The sequence below is a fragment of the Coffea arabica genome, chromosome 11e (assembly GCF_036785885.1).
Source record: "Coffea arabica cultivar ET-39 chromosome 11e, Coffea Arabica ET-39 HiFi, whole genome shotgun sequence".
NCBI classification, from domain to species: domain Eukaryota; kingdom Viridiplantae; phylum Streptophyta; class Magnoliopsida; order Gentianales; family Rubiaceae; genus Coffea; species Coffea arabica.
The window spans coordinates 53,655,400-53,673,883 of record NC_092331.1 but is presented as its reverse complement, the minus strand read 5'-3'; the positions used below and the strand labels follow the sequence as shown (position 1 = coordinate 53,673,883).

At 36.4% G+C, this 18,484-nt stretch overlaps 3 protein-coding genes across 4 annotated transcripts; all 3 read left to right on the top strand.

Annotated features, from left to right (window-relative positions):
* Positions 1 to 419: 419 nt before the first annotated feature.
* LOC113717603 (ankyrin repeat-containing protein At2g01680) lies at positions 420 to 5,170 on the top strand. The gene is made up of 3 exons (XM_027242357.2): positions 420 to 882; positions 1,980 to 2,389; positions 3,832 to 5,170. The coding sequence occupies exons 1-3, from the start codon at positions 594 to 596 to the stop codon at positions 4,702 to 4,704; spliced, it is 1,572 nt and encodes a 523-aa protein (XP_027098158.1). The 5' UTR covers positions 420 to 593; the 3' UTR covers positions 4,705 to 5,170.
* A 211-nt stretch (positions 5,171 to 5,381) lies between these two features.
* Positions 5,382 to 8,750, top strand: LOC140021521 (protein ACCELERATED CELL DEATH 6-like). The gene is made up of 3 exons (XM_072072547.1): positions 5,382 to 6,756; positions 7,189 to 7,715; positions 7,981 to 8,750. Exons 1-3 carry the CDS (start codon positions 6,162 to 6,164, stop codon positions 8,629 to 8,631), a joined length of 1,773 nt encoding a protein of 590 aa, XP_071928648.1. The 5' UTR covers positions 5,382 to 6,161; the 3' UTR covers positions 8,632 to 8,750.
* Positions 8,751 to 12,313: 3,563 nt separating this feature from the next.
* Positions 12,314 to 16,762, top strand: LOC113718515 (protein ACCELERATED CELL DEATH 6). 2 transcript variants are annotated; one of them, XM_072071806.1, is made up of 4 exons: positions 12,315 to 13,211; positions 13,376 to 13,766; positions 14,595 to 15,124; positions 16,054 to 16,762. In XM_072071806.1, the coding sequence occupies exons 1-4, from the start codon at positions 13,194 to 13,196 to the stop codon at positions 16,690 to 16,692; spliced, it is 1,578 nt and encodes a 525-aa protein (XP_071927907.1). In that variant the 5' UTR covers positions 12,315 to 13,193; the 3' UTR covers positions 16,693 to 16,762. The 2 variants fall into 2 exon arrangements, with proteins under 2 accessions (XP_071927906.1, XP_071927907.1); XM_072071805.1 differs by having other exon boundaries at positions 12,314 to 13,766.
* The last annotated feature ends 1,722 nt before the right edge of the window (positions 16,763 to 18,484 follow it).

Here is an 18,484-nt window from a genome sequence, read left to right as displayed (position 1 = left end):
TTTATGTTCATGCTAACTCCTAACTAACTTAAGTCTTTTTAGAGTTCTCTTTTCTTGTAATTTAGAATAAAATAATTATATAATTATTATTATCTCCGAAAAAAAAAATGAATCCCTTTCACCCCTTTCACCAAGGTGTACAGCTGGTGCATTTGTGTGTACATGTCACCAATCAATCCCAAATTCAATTTTTCATGGCCCACCACCACTATCTACAGTAAGAGGAACATAAGAAGTAAGGATTTTTTTACTCTTTGGGCACTCAAGTCAAGGGATATATTCATTATTGTAGAAAAATTAAAATTTCACTTATTCGTAAATTGTATGTTTTATGGAAAAATACTTTTACAGGAAAAATTTTGATACAGTAAAAACTATAGCACTCGCAACCATGTCTGAGGTATCTTTTCCATCAGGTCTTCCATCCATTGAATTTCACTCACACACACAATCCTATAGAGAAAAAAGATACTACTGCGGAAAGAGAAAACTTTCTAGCTCTCTTCTTCACTCTAAAGAAACTGAAAAAACACACAAGAAACAGAGTACAACCAGAAACAAGGGGAAAAAAAGATTGAAACTTTTTCAGTTTGATGGACTCGAAGTCCTTTAGGTTCATAACCCACCAATCATTTTTCACTGCCGTGAGGGAAGAGGACCTTGAGGCCCTCAAGAACATCATATCAGATGATGGGCCGGATCCATCTTCCTTAATTGCCTTGCAAAATGATGCAGGGGAGACTGCTGTATACATAGCTGCGGAGAATAATTTTGTGGAGGTTTTTAACTATTTGATCAGCTTTTGTGATCTGCAGACTGTTCTGATCAAGTCTAAAGCTGATATGAATGCTTTCCATGTTGCTGCTGCTCGTGGACACTCAGGTACTTATCTAAACTTGGTTGCCTATTTTAGTGGGATTAGTTCAAAATTCATAATCTTTCCTTTGTTTTGTGTAATTTTGTTTGATGGTTCAAGATATGTTTGTATTTTGTGTTATTATGTGTGTACTTGGAAGAATTTGATTTGATTTGTGAAGTTTTTACGAATGATTCATCATAGTGAGGAAGGGGAGATAGGTAAAGGATTTAGTAAGAACGGTTATAAGGGCCTACAATACGATTATTTCTTGTGCTTCTGAATCTTCTGGTTTTCTGCTGTTGTTATTGACACTGGAAGATGAGATAATAAATCGAAGCATTCCAAAATTGAAAATTGTTGCTTATCAAGAGAATTGTCATGAATTGGTCCTCCAAAATAAGAGAAACTGAATGGATTATCATATTTGTAGTTTTTTTTTTTTTAAATCAAGAACAAGTTTTTGTGGCTTTGTATTTTATTTATTTGTTGAGAAGTGGGAATAAAAGAAAGAAAAATGAAATTGGAAGTATAAGATCACAATCTGATAATTAGAAATTGGAGCTTGCCAGAGCCCATGTGATTTCTTTATGTTCTGATGATTGCCAAATTACAAGTTATGCACACTCTTTTATTCAATTTCCAGTAATTTGACTGAAAATTTTAAAATATTGCTACTGTTGTGACAATAGCATAAGATGGATGAATGTGGTGGCTAGTATACAGGATGAGAAAGATATCTAGATGTTAAATCATTTCTTACCACATTTTGTGTCGAATACTTGTGATCGCTTCAGCATGTTACGTTACTGTGCAGTATAAGGTTCTGCATGCAAAACTTAATAAAATAATATTTACAATGTTGCCCATTAGCAATCTTAGGGTCTCAGCAATTTTACAGGCCTTTGGTTTTAATTTTGTATGCTTTGCCATTGAGATTGCTGTTTTCCTTTCTACTTCAATATTTCTTGCAGAAGTTCTCCTTATAGATTATGAACCTAGTTGACTTAAATAAAATCAAAAGTCTCCTGGAGTATTCTATCTGGAGCTGCATGATTTCATATATTTTTTTTCATATTTCTATTATATGCAGTTGATGTGGTGTTGTATGTTTCTTATGCAGGAATTGTCCAGAAATTTTTGAGCTTGTGGCCTGAGCTTTGTAGAGCTTGTAATTCTTCAAACACAAGCCCTCTTTACTCAGCTGCTACCCATGGCCATCTAGATGTAGTTAATGCTATATTAGATGCAGATGTGAGCTCCATGCTTATTGTGCGGAAGAATGGCAAAACAGCATTACACACCGTTGCACGATATGGCCTTCTCCCTATTGTGAAAGTTCTAATAGAAAGAGATCCAGGGATTGTGTCCATAAAGGACAAGAAGGGCCAAACTGCACTGCATATGGCTGCAAAAGGTCAGGATACTTCAGTTTTGGAGGATCTATTGGATGCTGATCATTCTATACTGAATGAACGTGATAAAAAGGGCAATACAGCTGTGCATATAGCTACTCGGAAAGTCCGTTCTCAGGTATCCTCAGCTGGTACTCTTGGTTGTTTGATTTTTTTTTTTTGGGTGGGGGGGGGGGTTGGGGGTGTGTGTGTGTGTGTGGAATTGGTTAATGTTTCTTCTTGTTGAAATTCCTGTGTCTCCTTCCATGTTTCTTGATCAGTTAATTCTCTTTTTTTTATTTGAACCTCTAAAGGATGCAAAAATGATTTAAAGCATTTTCTGGTTGGAATATTTTCTAGTTGGATCTTGGCATGTTTGTTATTGTCTTTCTTCTTTGTTCTGAAAATCAGAATTGAAGTGTTGACAGTGGCTTATAGTGAGGTCATTTCCAATTTAAGAAACCAAAAATAGTTGGTATCAAGTTTAAAGCAGTGAGCAGGTTTCAGCTTTTTGTTTAGGATGCATTTGCCCCATTGAAGGTGTTCTGAATATATGCAGTGAGGAGAGGATTTTTGCTACTTGCAATTAGCTATTATGGCAGGAAGGAAAGGGATGAGTGATGGTATCCCACTTTACCCAATATACTAGTTGAGGAAGTGATCAGAACCTCAAAGGTGACTTTGCACAACACCATCTGTTGTAACATAATAATCCTTGGGAATTTAATATAGACATTAGCGTCTGAAGAGGTGCCTCTGAGTGATGGATGGAAGATTTTATGGCTTCTATTGGTGTGAATATGCTATGGGTAATTAGAAGGTGATGCTGATTGATCCTATAGAAGTTATAGAAATGGAGGCTAAACACAATGGATTTTTGTGGAGGGAAGATTCTAAGAGCCTTTTAGGGTAAGGAAGGATGTTTCAGCTACTTGAGACTGAACTCTGGGATACATTATACCTGTCAATACATGAAAACTAAAGTTTACTCTATATATCTCCTGTCAAGTTCCTGGGTAGTCTTGCATAATTTCCCGAGTAGACAGCCTTTTTACTTGCATTTGGGTCATGCCCTCTACTTGCTTCTTTCTTGCTAATTGTTAAAATGTGCAAGGAACTAGTCTAATTTAAAACGGTGAATTAATTGTGGTTCCATACCGTTTCTATTTAGCTATCTGGAATTTCAGCCATTGAAACCTCTCTCTCTTTTTTTTTTTTTTCTAAACCATAGTCATTACAGGAGTTTCACTTGCTTAAAAGAGAGCAAAAAGGTGAGAAGAATCCTTGGTTTAAATGTTTGTTTTGGGGAGGGGGGGGGGGGGGTTGGGATGTGGAGGAGGGTGGGAAGTAGAGGGGTTTGCATAGAGAAGAAAATAAGCCAACATTTGCTCGTTGGGGTGGTCAGGGTTTCTTTAGTGTCAATCATGAAACCAGTCAATGTTAGACCAAATTGTATACCTTTTTGGCAAAAGCTAATTCTTAGTGTTCTTTGTTCTGGTTTTGTAATTTCATAAGCTATGGCCATTGTTCGCTTCATGAAGTGTGTTTCCTGATTCTGCCTACCCTGCTTCTTCATTTTAGGTAGTAGGCTTCTTGCTGACATACACATCCATTGAAGTCAATGTGATCAACAATCAACAAGAAACTGCGATGGACATTGCTGACAAACTCCAATATGGAGAATCAGCATTGGAGATCAAAGAAGCTCTGTTAGAGGCTGGTGCCAAACATGCAAGGCATGTTGGTCAAGTTGATGTAACAATAGAACTCAAAAGGGCTGTGAGTGATATTAAGCATGAGGTGCACTCTCAGTTACTACAGAATGAGAAGACTCAGAGGAGAGTTTCAGGCATCGCCAAAGAACTCAAGAAAATTCATAGAGAGGCTGTTCAAAATACCATCAATTCTGTAACTGTGGCTGCTGTTCTTTTCGCCTCCATTGCTTTCTTGGCTATATTCAACTTGCCTGGCCAATATATGACAGATGGACCAGAAGCAGGAAAGGCATTGATCTCTGGTACTGTTGGCTTCCGGGTGTTTTGCCTCCTGAATGCCACCTCTCTCTTCATTTCTCTGGCAGTAGTTGTTGTTCAGATCACTTTGGTTGCCTGGGATACTAGATCTCAGAAACTAATCGTCTCGATTGTAAATAAGCTGATGTGGGCTGCCTGTATGAGCACCTGTGGAGCATATTTAGCTATAGCTTTTGTGGTAGTGGGAAGGAAGAGCTCTTGGATGGCTATAACAATCACAGTGGTGGGTTTACCCATTCTGGGCGGGACGCTGGTTAGCATGAGCTACTTTGTTTTTCGACAGCATTTTGGAGTTTTTGGTAATGATTCTCAGAGACGGATCAGAAGGGCAAGTGGAAGCAAATCATTTTCTTGGTCCTATTCGGCAAACATTTCTGATCTGGATGACTATAATTCTGATGAGAGAATCTATGCCTTGTGAAAAAATCAGACATGCCCAAGCATTTCAAGAGTAACTCATCACGGCTCTGATGTTTGCCTGGAAAGCAAGGGGGGCTTGAACGCCCAAATCTGGTATGTTAAGCTTCGGCTTCTTATTGACAGTGCTTCCCTTCTCATCTTGTTTGGAGTAAAAGCTTAGTTGTGCAACTTAAGCAGTAGATGTTCATGCAATTTTCCAAGGAAGATTAGAGTTGATAATGCTACAGTTTGTCGAGATGATGCTGTAGATTTTGTAAATGCATATAGAGCTTCTTAAACATGTTGTATATTTTTGTACTACTATAGTTTCTCTCTCTCTCTCACCTGTTTAATTGTGTCCCTTGTTGACTGATCTTTGCCTAGCCTCGTCACAAAAGTTCCTCCATAGGCCGTTCAGATTGGGCGGGCAATGTTGATATATGGCACAAGAACAAAACGATGGAATGTGCTCTCTTCTTCCCTTTCAACCTTGTGGCCGCCTTTTTTTTTTCATGCTATATTTGTGCAACTCGATCTCAGTTCAGATTATGATACCGATGAAATGTTCCCTCAAATGACCAAATCTAGACATTTATTTAATTTATACTCCTGTGCACGACTAAGAGGAAAGAAATATAGATTATTTGAACACTGATCTTTACTATCGTTAATGATGACCTTAATAACCAAAGAAATTATCTGTTAAGGCAATTTCAGCTCTAGTTTCTTCATCTAATATCACCCCTTGAACCTCTGATATCTCTACCAAGAGAAAGATTAAAAGTTGTACTTAAAGACCTTGGATTTGCTAAATTTGGCAAAAGCATGGCTCCGATGGCTCTCTTGGGGTCAACATGCAGGTTTGTTAAGTCCTCCTGGTGAAAGAAATTAACCAAGTGGTAGAATGGATAGGGTTTAATCTCCTTGTACTGAACTTAATTTAGTATAAAATTGATAGTCCAGTTTCTATAAATGCAGTTGTATAAAATAGATTGTGGCATGCAAAGTATGGAAGTATCCATTAGTAGTCACACAAATTTTACACTTTTTAGGTGCCATTCTCCTCACGTCATGCCTCAGGTCACTAACCACACAGCTAAACGATCAACCTTCCACCCACTTCCTCGGCAAGAAAACGAAAGTGGAGTCAAGTCTTCCCACGAAAGTGGAAGTAAACTCAAAATTTTTCCAAGAAACTGAAAACTACAGAAACAACAAATGTAAAGGACAATCATTTTCTTCTGAACCCGCGTAGTCACAAGTCAATTCATGGTTATGTTCATATTTTTTATGGGCTGCCAGTCAAATTATTCAACCATTCCTAGAACAAGGTTTTCCAGGATATACACCAGAAAAGAAACCATGGTGTCAATTAAGTATTTACAAGTCATAAACCAGAAACTTCGATGAAAAATTCTAACTATAGTATGTGTCTGGCATGTCCCACAGTAGTATTTAGACAATGAGTTACAGAAACAAATGGATCCTGAATTGTATACAGCAGCGCATTTAGGTGATTGGGTTCTAATGAAAAGGTTTTCTGGGAACTTCTATTCTCAGAAGACTTCGACTGGAAACACAGTCCTCCACGTATTAGCCCAGTTTTGTGACTCTGCAGAGGTAGCGCGACATATCCTTGCAGGACATTTCTGTCTGCTAATGAAAAAGAATGTTCATGGCGAAACAGCACTTCATTTGGCAGCTAGAAAGGGGCACCTGGGCATTGTTCGAGCACTTATTGCATCTGCAAGACATCAATATCCTCATTCAAGATTTCGATTTCCGGGTTTTGACGGATGCAAGAGGATGCTGAGGATGGCTAATGTGGATGGCAACACAGCTTTACATGAGGCAGTTAGGAACAACTTCTATGAGGTTGCCAAATTGTTGGTTCAAGAAGATCCTGAGTTTCATTATCGCCCCAATTATGCTATGGAGACTCCTCTGTATCTAGCAGTAGAGAAGGGATATCATGATATCGTTGATCTGATTTTGGTGACTTGCAAGTCTTCATCTTATCTCGGCCCCGGTAACAGAACTGCCCTGCACGCTGCAGCTATACGGAATTCGCCAGGTAACCTTAAATGTCATTCACCATCTCTGAAAAAGCAGCAAATTTTGGATGTTTATCCATTCTGATACATTAACAGAAGACGCGGGGGAAAGCAGGGTAACCATTTTTACTCCTGGATTAAGGATCATGGCCTGAAATTATCCATTGAACAATTACATATCTTGAGTTTTAAATATTTCTGACTCCATCTTAGTCTGCTTAAGCGTCGTTTATGCTTTATAGAGCATTTGATCTATGAAGCGTCGAAATTCAACTTGCACATCATCGCTTTTTATTGATAAACAAATCAATTTGGTTTATGATATCAATTTATTCCTTTAAACCAATTTGCAAAAAGTGCAATTTAGCTGGGATAATATCTAAGTTGTGAGTTCTTGCGGTTTATTTTTAATGAACTATAATATCTTAAAAAAAACATTGGCTGCTGTGCAGAAGTGGAACTGATTTTACAGAAGCTGCCAAATCTTACAACGAAAGTCGACAAATTTGGATGGAATGCACTTCACTATGCTGCTAAATTTAATCATCAAGGAGTAGTAAGACAATTATTGTCTAAATACAAGTTCATGGCCTATGTTACTGCCAATAATGACGACTCAATGACTGCTTTACATATTGCGGTGACTCAAGGACATGTAGCTGTCATACAAGAGCTTTTATTGCATTGCCCAGATTGTTGGAAGAGGATCACATATAAACGCCAGAACATCCTTCATCTTGCTGTAAAATATGAACAAAGAGAAGTGTTGGAATTTTTCTTACAGTATTCTTGGGCTTCTGAACTCATCAACCAAAAGGATTCTAAAGGAAACACTCCTCTCCACCTGTATGTTGCCACCAAAAACTTAGATGGTAATAGCCTTGTAAATCACCCTTGTGTTGATATCAGTGCTTTCGACAATTCCAATTCCACTGTTCTTGACAACATACTTCACATTGATGAGCTTACTGGAAGACAGGTACCCGTTTTACTCCCTTCCCCTTTGCATGGTCACACTGTTGAGCTTATTAATTAAAGTAGGACACTAAAGCTTAGCCAAGGAATCAAGAGCAAAAATAAAAGAATGATCCCTTTGAATTGCCTTTTAAGAAAGTTCATTTTTGGAAAAGTCACAATACTTCCTTCTATTACCTTTTCATCTCCCGTATACAATAAGAAAGAAAATGTGACAAATTTGAAAGTTCATCGCTACGGTTCTATGTCTAATAGATTCGCTTGCCTAGGTTTTGATCAAGGAAGAGTTGGAGCGAGCAGGTGCTAGTCCAGGTTATCGAAATGTTGCTACTGTGAAGAAGAATTTAGGAGCACCAAAAACCGAAGAACCAGAAAAACTGGAAAGTTTGGCTGGGACTTATTTGATTGTGGCTACGCTGATTGCAACAGTCACTTTCACGGCAGGTTTTACCATCCCAGGTGGATTCAATGATAGTGACAGTCCAAACAAAGGGCTGGCGGTTCTAGGAAACAAAGCAATTTTTATAACATTTGTTATTTCAGATTCCTTAGCAATAATGATCTCCGTTCATGCAGTCCTCCATCTAATTTTGCTCTTGCAAAGCAACAACCACAAGTTCAAGTTAGCTATGCTCCACGGAGGTAGGGCTTCAATTTTCATGGCCATTATCCTGATGATGATAGCATTTCTGACGGGCTTGTCTTCTGTGTTACCAATGCTGCATATCAAGATTCTGTTGTGCGTCCTTGCTGCTATATATTGCTATCATATACCTTTGGACCTCGTTCAGTTTTTAAGGAACACTAGGAGTAGTAGATATGTAACTATGTTTAGACATACCGAGGCTGATTATTCTTGGTATATAGGTCCATTCAGAGTTTGGGTTCAAGATTTGACTGAAGAGGATGAGTTTTGGTAGCATTTTGTCACCAAAAAACTGCAATAATATCTTTCCTTTTCCGCATACAATGGAGGCTATGAGCTATGTAAACCATTATGGCATTCTTTTACTATTTTCAATATCTTTTCTATTACCTCTGTCAAATATCTTTCTTAGTTTTTTTGTTTGGGGAGATTTGGTGTCAATTGATTGATTTGGTATTTAGCTATAGTTCAAGAATGATAGAATTTTCAGATGCTTCTCACGCATCTTGAGAGAGCAAAATTTGTATCAGTGCAAACCTATAGATACAAAATAAATAGCTGGGCTTTCTTTTTGTTGTACTATAGATGCTAATTTAAGCAAGTAATGAACCCAAATGCTACACTAAAAATTCAGTGCTGCCAGAGTGTTTAAAGATAGGGTTAATTGCATTGACCTCTGCCCAGATTTGATTAGATAAGCAAATGGACCTTCTATTTGTACTGAAGTACTTTTATCTTCCTTAGAGATGTCCAAATTATAAAAAAGACCCTGTAGTTTAACCAACATCCAATCTAGCCTTTTGAAAGCCAACTACTAACAAGAAAATCTCTTCATGTTATCCAAGAAACACTTAAACCCAAATTAAATGAAAACAATCGCGTGCTAACAACTGAAAAATGACATAAAAGGTAGTGCAAAACTTCTTCCTCTATCTCTCTTTTTTTTTTTTTTTTGCCTATGACTCATCTCTCCTATAAGGTTAATGCTATTAAACCTTAATGGTTTGTATGGTAGCTAGCGCCCCCCCCCCCCCCCCCCCCCCCCCAAACAAAAAAAAAACACAATATGGTAGTTGAACTTTGATTGAAGAGACCTTTTGTCTAATGATTGAAGTCAGTACCGAGGATTTTGAGATTTTGGTTCAAATCTTGCTTGTCACTTTTTAAATTCCATTTGTTCTCTATTGAATAGAAAACAAAAAAAAAATGCCTTGAACAAAAAATGGTAACTGAAGTTTGACTAAAGAAATATAAGATGTAAATACATGGGCATAGAGCTATAAATTTTTTGACAGTAAAAAAAAGATTAATAGATAGAAATAGTACATGTAATTTATTAACAAAGACCAAGAAAAATAATAAGAGAAACAGAAATATATTTTACTTGATTGTTTTATGCACCATACAGCATTGGTCATGGACTTTTTTAGATTATAAAAGTGGTAGGAAATGGGATTAGGATTAAATTACTGCATGTTAAATTTTGTTGAGGACTAAATGCATCATTTTATGTGTGAAACAATAAAAGAACAATAATAGGGGGAGGATTGGATTGAATAATAAGGTAGAAAAAATTATAAGTACAAGGTTTTGAAAAAATTTTCCACCAAAAAAACAAAAAAAAAGGAACAATAATGCCCAATTGAAAATTTTCCTTTCCATTAATTGGTAGCAGTACTAGAAGGCAATGATAGGAAGTAACTATTAATCGTCAATGGGCTAGCTTATAGGCTTAGAAGTGCATGGGCAACGCCGACCTTATGGGCCAACACACCTAAGCCGACAAAAACATTAGTAATGCCCACAGAAGAACCTCTTTCATTAACACAGACCAAGAAAAATAAGAAGAGAAACAATTATATTTTACTTGATTGTGATGCATTATACAGTATTGTTGCCATGAACAGTAATAGATAAATAGCCACTTTATTTGGAGAATTAGGTTTAGAGACTACTATGAAGTATTTTTTTTAATTTATTTTTTTCATGTAAATGAGGCAATAAAATTTTCTTAATGTGCAAGAGATGTTCACAGAGTAGCAGCATGCAACTGAGATTGTGCATAATCGTAATCATCCTTTATAAACAATTTGCCTTTTTCAAAACCATGTCATGCCAAATAACGATAGTCAACTTGAGATCAAAGTACACAGCATAAGTAGATGACAATCAGCTAAGGAAAGCACATCAAATGAAAGAAAAAAGGTTACAACAATTGCTGACACTAAGAAATGACAAAGAAAAGGGCAGACAAGAATCGCATGCAAGGAGGACTGGAAAGATCTTCAATTTGGAGTCCAGATTCCAATTCTGATACCTTTCTCTACATATTAGTTGAGCATCAACGTGCAAGAGTTTGATACTTTTCTTTATACCTTACTTCGGCGTCGTCTCAGTTCAGTCCTGATTACTACTTCGACATGGTTTCACTCTAATTAGATAGTCACTGTGATACGTAAAGAATATACATTTTCAAAAAATTTATTCCAAATTTGATACATTTGTCTACAGATTACTTCCGCATCAATCTTCATAAATTTAATACTTTTCTTCACATCTCAGTTCAGTATCATATGATAAGTGCAGTCCTGATTACTCTTCGATTATGACTTCATCCTCAATTAGCTAGTCAGTGTGATATCAATTCCAGAATATCCATTTTCAAAGCATTAATCATCAAGTTGGCATATTTTATTGCTCCTGAACAGTCAAGACTTCAGTACGTTGCAGCTGCAAGAAAATGGATCTTGAATTGTATGCCGTACACTATTACAAAAGAATTAGGGGTGTACATAAATTTAAAGAAGTTGAACATCATAATATTCAATTTTGTTTGATTATTTTTACGAGTATAAAACGTAGCTTATGAGATTCTATCATTTGTGCGGTCAAATTTTCTAGGATAAAATGAGTTCTACTACGTTCTTCCGCCTCAGATGATTCTGTCATAGTTTCAAGTGTAGGTCTAAATCAGAATAGTATTTTGAGCATCCCTACTCTGGTACCATGTAAGAGAGGGGGGGGGGGGGGAAGATTTGGAAAACTATTTTTGTATTTCTCAAGGATTTACAATGACGCAACAACTATAGTTATACCCTTCCAGTAATGTAGGTTACATTGGATCTGGACATTATTTTAACTTAAGAAACTAATCTAATCAACAAATTGCAACAAATTTGAGAGTTCCTTGTTACCATTCTGTGTCAAACTAACTAAAGCAATTGTGTCAAACTCTAACTAAAGAGTTGGAGCAAGAGGGTGCCACTGCAGGATATCAGAATGTTGCCACCGTACAGAAGAGAAAACTGAAGAAACATAAAAAAAAAGGAATAAAAGACTGGCTACACTGGTTGCATCAATGGAGGGGCATGGCAGTTCTAGAGAAGAAAGTAGTATTTATTAGGTTTGTTATTTCGGATTCACTAGAAGATTAATATATTGTAATAATACGTGTGCTTTATAAATAAAGGCAAATATATATATAGCAATAGCTACGTAGCCACTTTATTTGGAGAATTAGATTCAAAAACTAATAGGAAGAATTTACTATTAATTTTTTCAGGTAAATTAACTAATAAAATTCTTATAATATGCAATAGATGGTAACAAGCAGCAGACCTAGATAGTAGATAAGTCGTATTTGTCCTCTATAGAAAGAATTAGCCCTTTTCAAAACCGTATCATGTCCAGAAACGATGCTATACTTGAGCTCGGAGTAAACGGACAAGTGCATGACAATCACCTAAAGAAAACGTATAATGGTTTGTTCATGACATCTTTAAAGGTATGTCTTGTCGTTTTACATGTGTGTTACTTGTGTGAAAGAATTTTAAGGGGTCAAATTGGTGATAGATCCATGAAAGGAAGTTTACAGGTAACAAAGTTGTTGGTGTTTTCATTTTCAATTATGGAAGATATCTTGAATGTTCAATTATGTGAATCCATGTTGGATTTTCAATTGCTGTTATATAATTGATCCGCTTTAAATCCGCTCCACAGGTTGGATTTTTGCAACAGAGGAGTTTTCTCCTTTAAAGATCAGCCAGCGGATCATGTTAGATCTGCGGGCCGGATGCATAATCTGGTCATGGATCAGGCCTAGTTTGTACGGATCCGTGGACAGATCCAACAGGATCCACGGGCACAATTCATAAAAATGGTCATGGAGTCATTTGAAAATTCATATTTGATTCTTCTTTAATTTGGTTCTCGGATTCAAAGGTTAACCTTGTTAAATGACTGAAAGAAAAGCAAGCTTGCACAAGGAAAGGAAAGAGGATTAGAACAATTGATGGACAAGGAAATAACAAGGAATGGGGCAGACAAAATTCGCATGGGAGATGTATTACAAGATCAATTTGGTGTCGGCATTCCAATTTGGATACCTTTCTCTACATATTAGTTCAGCATCAATCTGCAAAAATTTGATACTTTCCTCTGCATCTTAGTTCAGCATCATCTCATTTCAGTCCTGAATCCTGCTTCGACGTGACTTCATCCACAATGAGATAGTCATGTGACACACGATTAGCAGAATATACATTTTCAGAGCATTATTCCCACTTTGATACGTTTCTCTACAGATTACTTCAGCATCATTCTGCATAAATTTGATACTTTACTGTACATCTAAGTTCAGCATCAGCTGATCAGTTCAGTCCTGATTACTGCTTCGATTATGGCTGCATGCTCAATGGCTCCATCATCTCAATGGGCTATATAAATTGCAGAATATCCATTTTCAAAGCGTTAATCATCAAGTTGGCATTTTTTATTTCTCCTGAACACTCAAGACTTTAGTGCGTAGCGGCTGCAAGAAGATGCACGCCGAATTGTATGCAGCTGCACAGTCAGGTAATTGGGTTGTAATGAGAATATTTTCAGACTACTTCTACTCTCAACATACTCCAGTAAAAGACACAGTCCTTCACGTATTAGCCCAGTCATGTGACTCTGCAAATTTAGTCCAACTTATCCTTGCTGGACATGGCCGTTTGCTTATGAAATTGAACAAACAGGGCGAGACTGCACTTCATTTGGCAGCAAGAAAGGGGCATTTGGGCATCGTTCGAGCACTAATTGACTATGCAAAATCGGAAGCAGGACGCTGGTTCCCCCCATGTTTTGACAGGCGCAAGAGGATGCTGAGGATGGCTAGTGTGGCTGGAAATACAGCTTTACACGAGGCAGTTAGGAACAACTTCTATGACATCGCCAAATTGTTAGTTCAAGAAGATCCTGAGTTTCGTTATCCCCACAATTATGCTGTGGAGACACCTCTGTATCTGGCAGTTGAGAAGGGACGCCATAATATTATGGTTCTAATTTTGGAGTCTTGCAAGACACCATCTTATCTTGGCCCCGGACACAAAACTGCCTTGCATGCTGCCGCAATTTGGAATTCGCCAGGTCACTTCATGGATAAGCATTTTTTATATTAACATGAGCTCCTGTTCCTTCTTTTTTTTTTATATATATTTTCATATTTTGATACAGGGGAATTAATTTTTTACCTTGTGTTAAATTTGGGCTTTGATGGCACAAGCGATTAATGCATCAAAAGGGATTTATGAAAAAATAATTAATCTGATAAAATACCATTTAATAATGGGTAAATTACTTATTACACCTCTCTATAATTTTATATAATGTAGATGATCTCCTAAGGTTTTAAAATAGTCACATAATCCCCTTGTGATTTTATGTAAAGTGAAAAATGAATAAAATGCATAATTAGTTATAGCGTTTATACCAAACACGCTTTCAAAGCGTGTCTAATAAAATTTTAATACCCCTGTAACCACCTTATGGTTTCTATAAATATCCACTTTACCTCATATGATTTTTGCATTTATCCACGTAATCTCCTTATACTTTATTCAAAATGGTTAAACTATCAATTGATTTAACATTTAAATAAAGATACTATTGATATTTCAACTAATGATATGTAGGCTATTTTTTGTCAAGTTTTCACATTACATAAAAACCATAGGGGGTGAAGTGGACATTTTGAAACGTTAGGGAGTTATGTGGCAATAGATGAAATCACAGGGAGGTTATATATAATTTGCCCTTCAATAATGTATTCTGTATTGTTTGTACATATTTATCCATTAACCAAAACTCTTGTTTAATTTACACAGTATATGTAAGTTGCTGTAGTGTAATTGATCTTAATGGTCCAGTGAATAACAATATCTTCATATGTTGTGCTAAAATATTAGCTACTTACAGAATCCATGAAGCTGATTTTGGAAAAGCTGCCTAATCTTATAAAGAATGTCGATAAATTTGGGTGGACTGCCCTTCATTATGCTGCCAAATTCGATCATCAGGAAATTGCAAGACTATTACTGTCTGCTGATAGGTCTACTGCCTATGTTGCTGCCAAGAATGATGACTCCAAGACTGCTCTACATATTGCGGTAATTCATGGACATGTAGTTTTGGTGCAAGAGATTTTATTCCACTGCCCAGATTGTTGGGTTCAGATTATGGGTAAAAGTCAGAATATGCTTCACCTAGCTGTAAAGCATGAAAAAGGAGAAGTCTTGGAGTTTGTTTTACAGAATTCCTGGGCTTCTGATCTCATTAACCAAAAGGATAATAAAGGAAACACTCCTCTCCACCTGTATGTTGCTACCAAAAACTTAGATGGGAATTGCCTTGTGAATTATCCTTTTGTGGATGTCAATTCTTTCGACAATTCCAACTCCACGCCTCTAGACAGAATAGTAGGGGATGATCACTTTTCAGAAAGACAGGTATAAGATGTTTTTTCTTCCCCTCCCCTTTGCACGATCATAGTGATTATTAAAAATTTTTTCAAATTTTCTTATATGAACTTGAAAATTTTAAATTATTATAAAATTTTATTTTTAGAAAATAGGAAAGTTAGATTGTATGTTATAGAATATTCTTAACTACTAATCCTCCCAAGTCTACCCCTATTTTTTAAGACACTCAGGCATTGTGTTTTAAGACAATTTTAGGTATTTAAAATCTCAGGCATTGTGTCTGTAATGCTACTAGAATTCTTTTCATTTATGTAGAAAATATTGTGTTGTGCTTGTCATATATTTGAAGTACACTTAATCATATCATAGAAGTCTTAATTTTAGTTTATTTTTAAATAGTGTTAATTTTGTTCGTAAATACAGTAGATATTTTGTTCGTTAATTTTACTTTATGTAAGTGTACCAAACAATTTTGTAAGAAATACAATAACCAAACACAACCTCACCAAAGTGTAAACACAATTGCCGCACGGCTCTTTATAAATCAAGAAGAACACGGTGTGGTTTATGAAAAACGCAAAAAGAAGAAGAAGAAGAAAAAGATGGTCCTGTTTTCGTTTTATATTTTTTTCAAAACCAGTTTTCTTAAACTCATGTTTCCCGTTTTCTTCCTGAACTGTTTTTTTCCTTTCCTCACATTATATCTGCTTTAAATATAAGCTTTCTACTTTGATTTATAACCAGTATTATCTAACCAATCTTGTTCAAGGTGAACATTAATTAGTCTGTCTAAAAACAAAAAAAAATGACACTTCTAATTGGAAGGATCAATAATAGTTTTGCATGCTATCTAATATCCTTTTCTATCACATGTGCAAATAGCGTTGGAAGAGTACACCAAGGCTCGCTTCATATTTTAGCTGTTACAATTTTGTTTCTCATATCATTTTTGACAGATTTTAATCAAGGATGAGTTGAAGCAAGCAGCTGGCACTCGAGGTTATCGAAATGTTGCAACCGTAAAGAAGAAATTACGAGCAGCTAGTCCTGATGAAATAAAAAGAGTCGAAAAATTGGCTGGGAATCATTTGATTGTGGCTACACTGATCATAACAGTCACTTTTGCAGCTGGTTTTACAGTTCCAGGTGGATACAACAGTGACGGTCCACGCAAAGGCATGGCAGTTCTAGGCAAGAAAGCAGCTTTTATTATATTTGTTATTTCAGATTTCTTGGCAATGATTGCCTCCATATATGCAGTGGTTGGACATGTCAGGCTCTTGCAGTCCAAAAAGTACGGGCTTAAGTTGGCTGCTGTCCTGACAATTGGGGACCGAATTTCTCAGGCTGTGACATTCATGATGATAGCATTTCTCACTGGCTTGTACGCGGTGCTACAAAATTTGGCCGTCATGATCGTGCTGTGTGCCCTCGCTGCTTGGCTTGGCATTGACATATTCGTAACTTTTTGGCCAAAACGCCAGTACAGGAAATACACCTATACAACTAGATTTAAGCATAGCGAAGCTGACTATGGCACATTTGTAGGACCATTTATACAATGGCATCAGGATTTGACCAAAGCCGCGGACTAGTTGTTTTATAAGCAAATGGTAACTTAATAAAATAAAATAAAAAACTTGATTCTTTTCTTACTATAAGAAATTGCAGCTCTCTCCCACTTTCATCGAACAAATTGCGCCCCCAAGGAGATGTTTGAAAACTTGAGGAGCTTTTTGCAAATTTGCATCGGAATGGCAGTCAATTTAATCCTTCCGACTTGGTGTCTAAAAGAATGGCTAGAAGAATTGCTACATAATTTAGATTATATCCAGATTAACAAAAAAAAAAAAAAATTGAAGAATATAGAGGTGGATGAACTTTTGTATTTTTGCAGCGGAACCTTACAAAAAAATTGCGTTTGCAGGGGGTTTTTATTTGTATTGCAAGGGAAAAGAAAAGCACAAAGGCATCGGAGGAGTTTGTTTTTCAAAAACTCAATAAATTAGTTGATGAGCACTACAATGCAACAATGAAGGAAAGTATTCAAGGATTCGAGATCTCTCAAGTTGATTTGTTATCAAATTCAAACTAATTGTGAAATTCTCACATCCGGTGTAAATTAGTATAAATTTGATGTAAGACTTGAATATGTAATTTAGACAACAAAATTTGTACAAAAACCTCGATTACACCCAAATTATATTAATTTACACTCAATGTGGTTAGATTCACTCAACCAATTTGAATGAGAACTTGTAAGGCCTCAAATCCATTGTCCTGGAACCACGACTACCACAATAGATGTCTTCGGAATTCTCAACTCACAAATTGGGTAACAGGAAATGTTGTTGCAGCTGCAAGAGGTAAGGCATTTCGTACCAAAAAAATAAAAAATAACATATGAGGTATTCACATCAGGAAGGACAATGGGGCCATTGTCGGGCAGACACAATTAGGACTCAGGCCCAATTAAGATTTTTAGTCCATAAAAACTCTGAATGGAAATTTTTTAAGAGCAGGGCCTCATGGGGGCTCCAAATGTGGAGTAGCCCAAAATTTCGCAACTTCAAATTTGTCTTTGTGCCCAAAGGCCATGAAGTATCAACAATTGGGGATGACCTGAGGGAACAAGGAAGAAGTGTAAAATTTAAAAACGGAGAGGAGAAGGGAAAGTATATTAGTTAACTTGTATACCACCATGAACAACGAGAACATGAAGCATCGCTAATTGGAGACGACCTCGTTAGTTTTCCCTCCTTGAAACAACGAAAATGTATAAAATTTAAAAAACAGAAAGGAGACAGGGAAAGTTATTAGTTAACTTATTAACATATCTAGTCTATGCGGGAATGGGGAGCTTTTCAATTGAGTTCTGATTGCTGATGTGGCGGGCTTCTATTGGCCGATTGGTGGTCGTCTGTTTCGTGTGAATTCGCTCGCGTGAATTGGTCGTCCAGCCGATTGTTTCTTTTCTTTGTTTGCTTGGACGTCTACATTGGAAGCCTGCCGCTAAATTGTGGTCCCACGTCCTTTTTTTTTTAATTGGATTGGAAGTGCTTGTTAATAACCTTTTTTTGGATGCTACAGCCCCTCTGATTCCCTTATTGGATTGGAATTACCTCTAATTACAAATTATTTGCAATTTGTTGTTAATAATCGATTAATAATGCCGTGTTTTTAATCATTCAACCGAGCATGTTTAATTAGCATTTTTTCCAATTATTAGCAAAAAAACCGCTTTTTTGTGGTTGTTCAAAAAATCACATTTAATTATCAAATTTTTTCCAATTAATTGTTCGTTAGCTGATTAATAATTTCAATTTTTATTACCTAACAAATCACATTTAACTGTCAACTTCTTACAATTATTAACATATTTGTAGT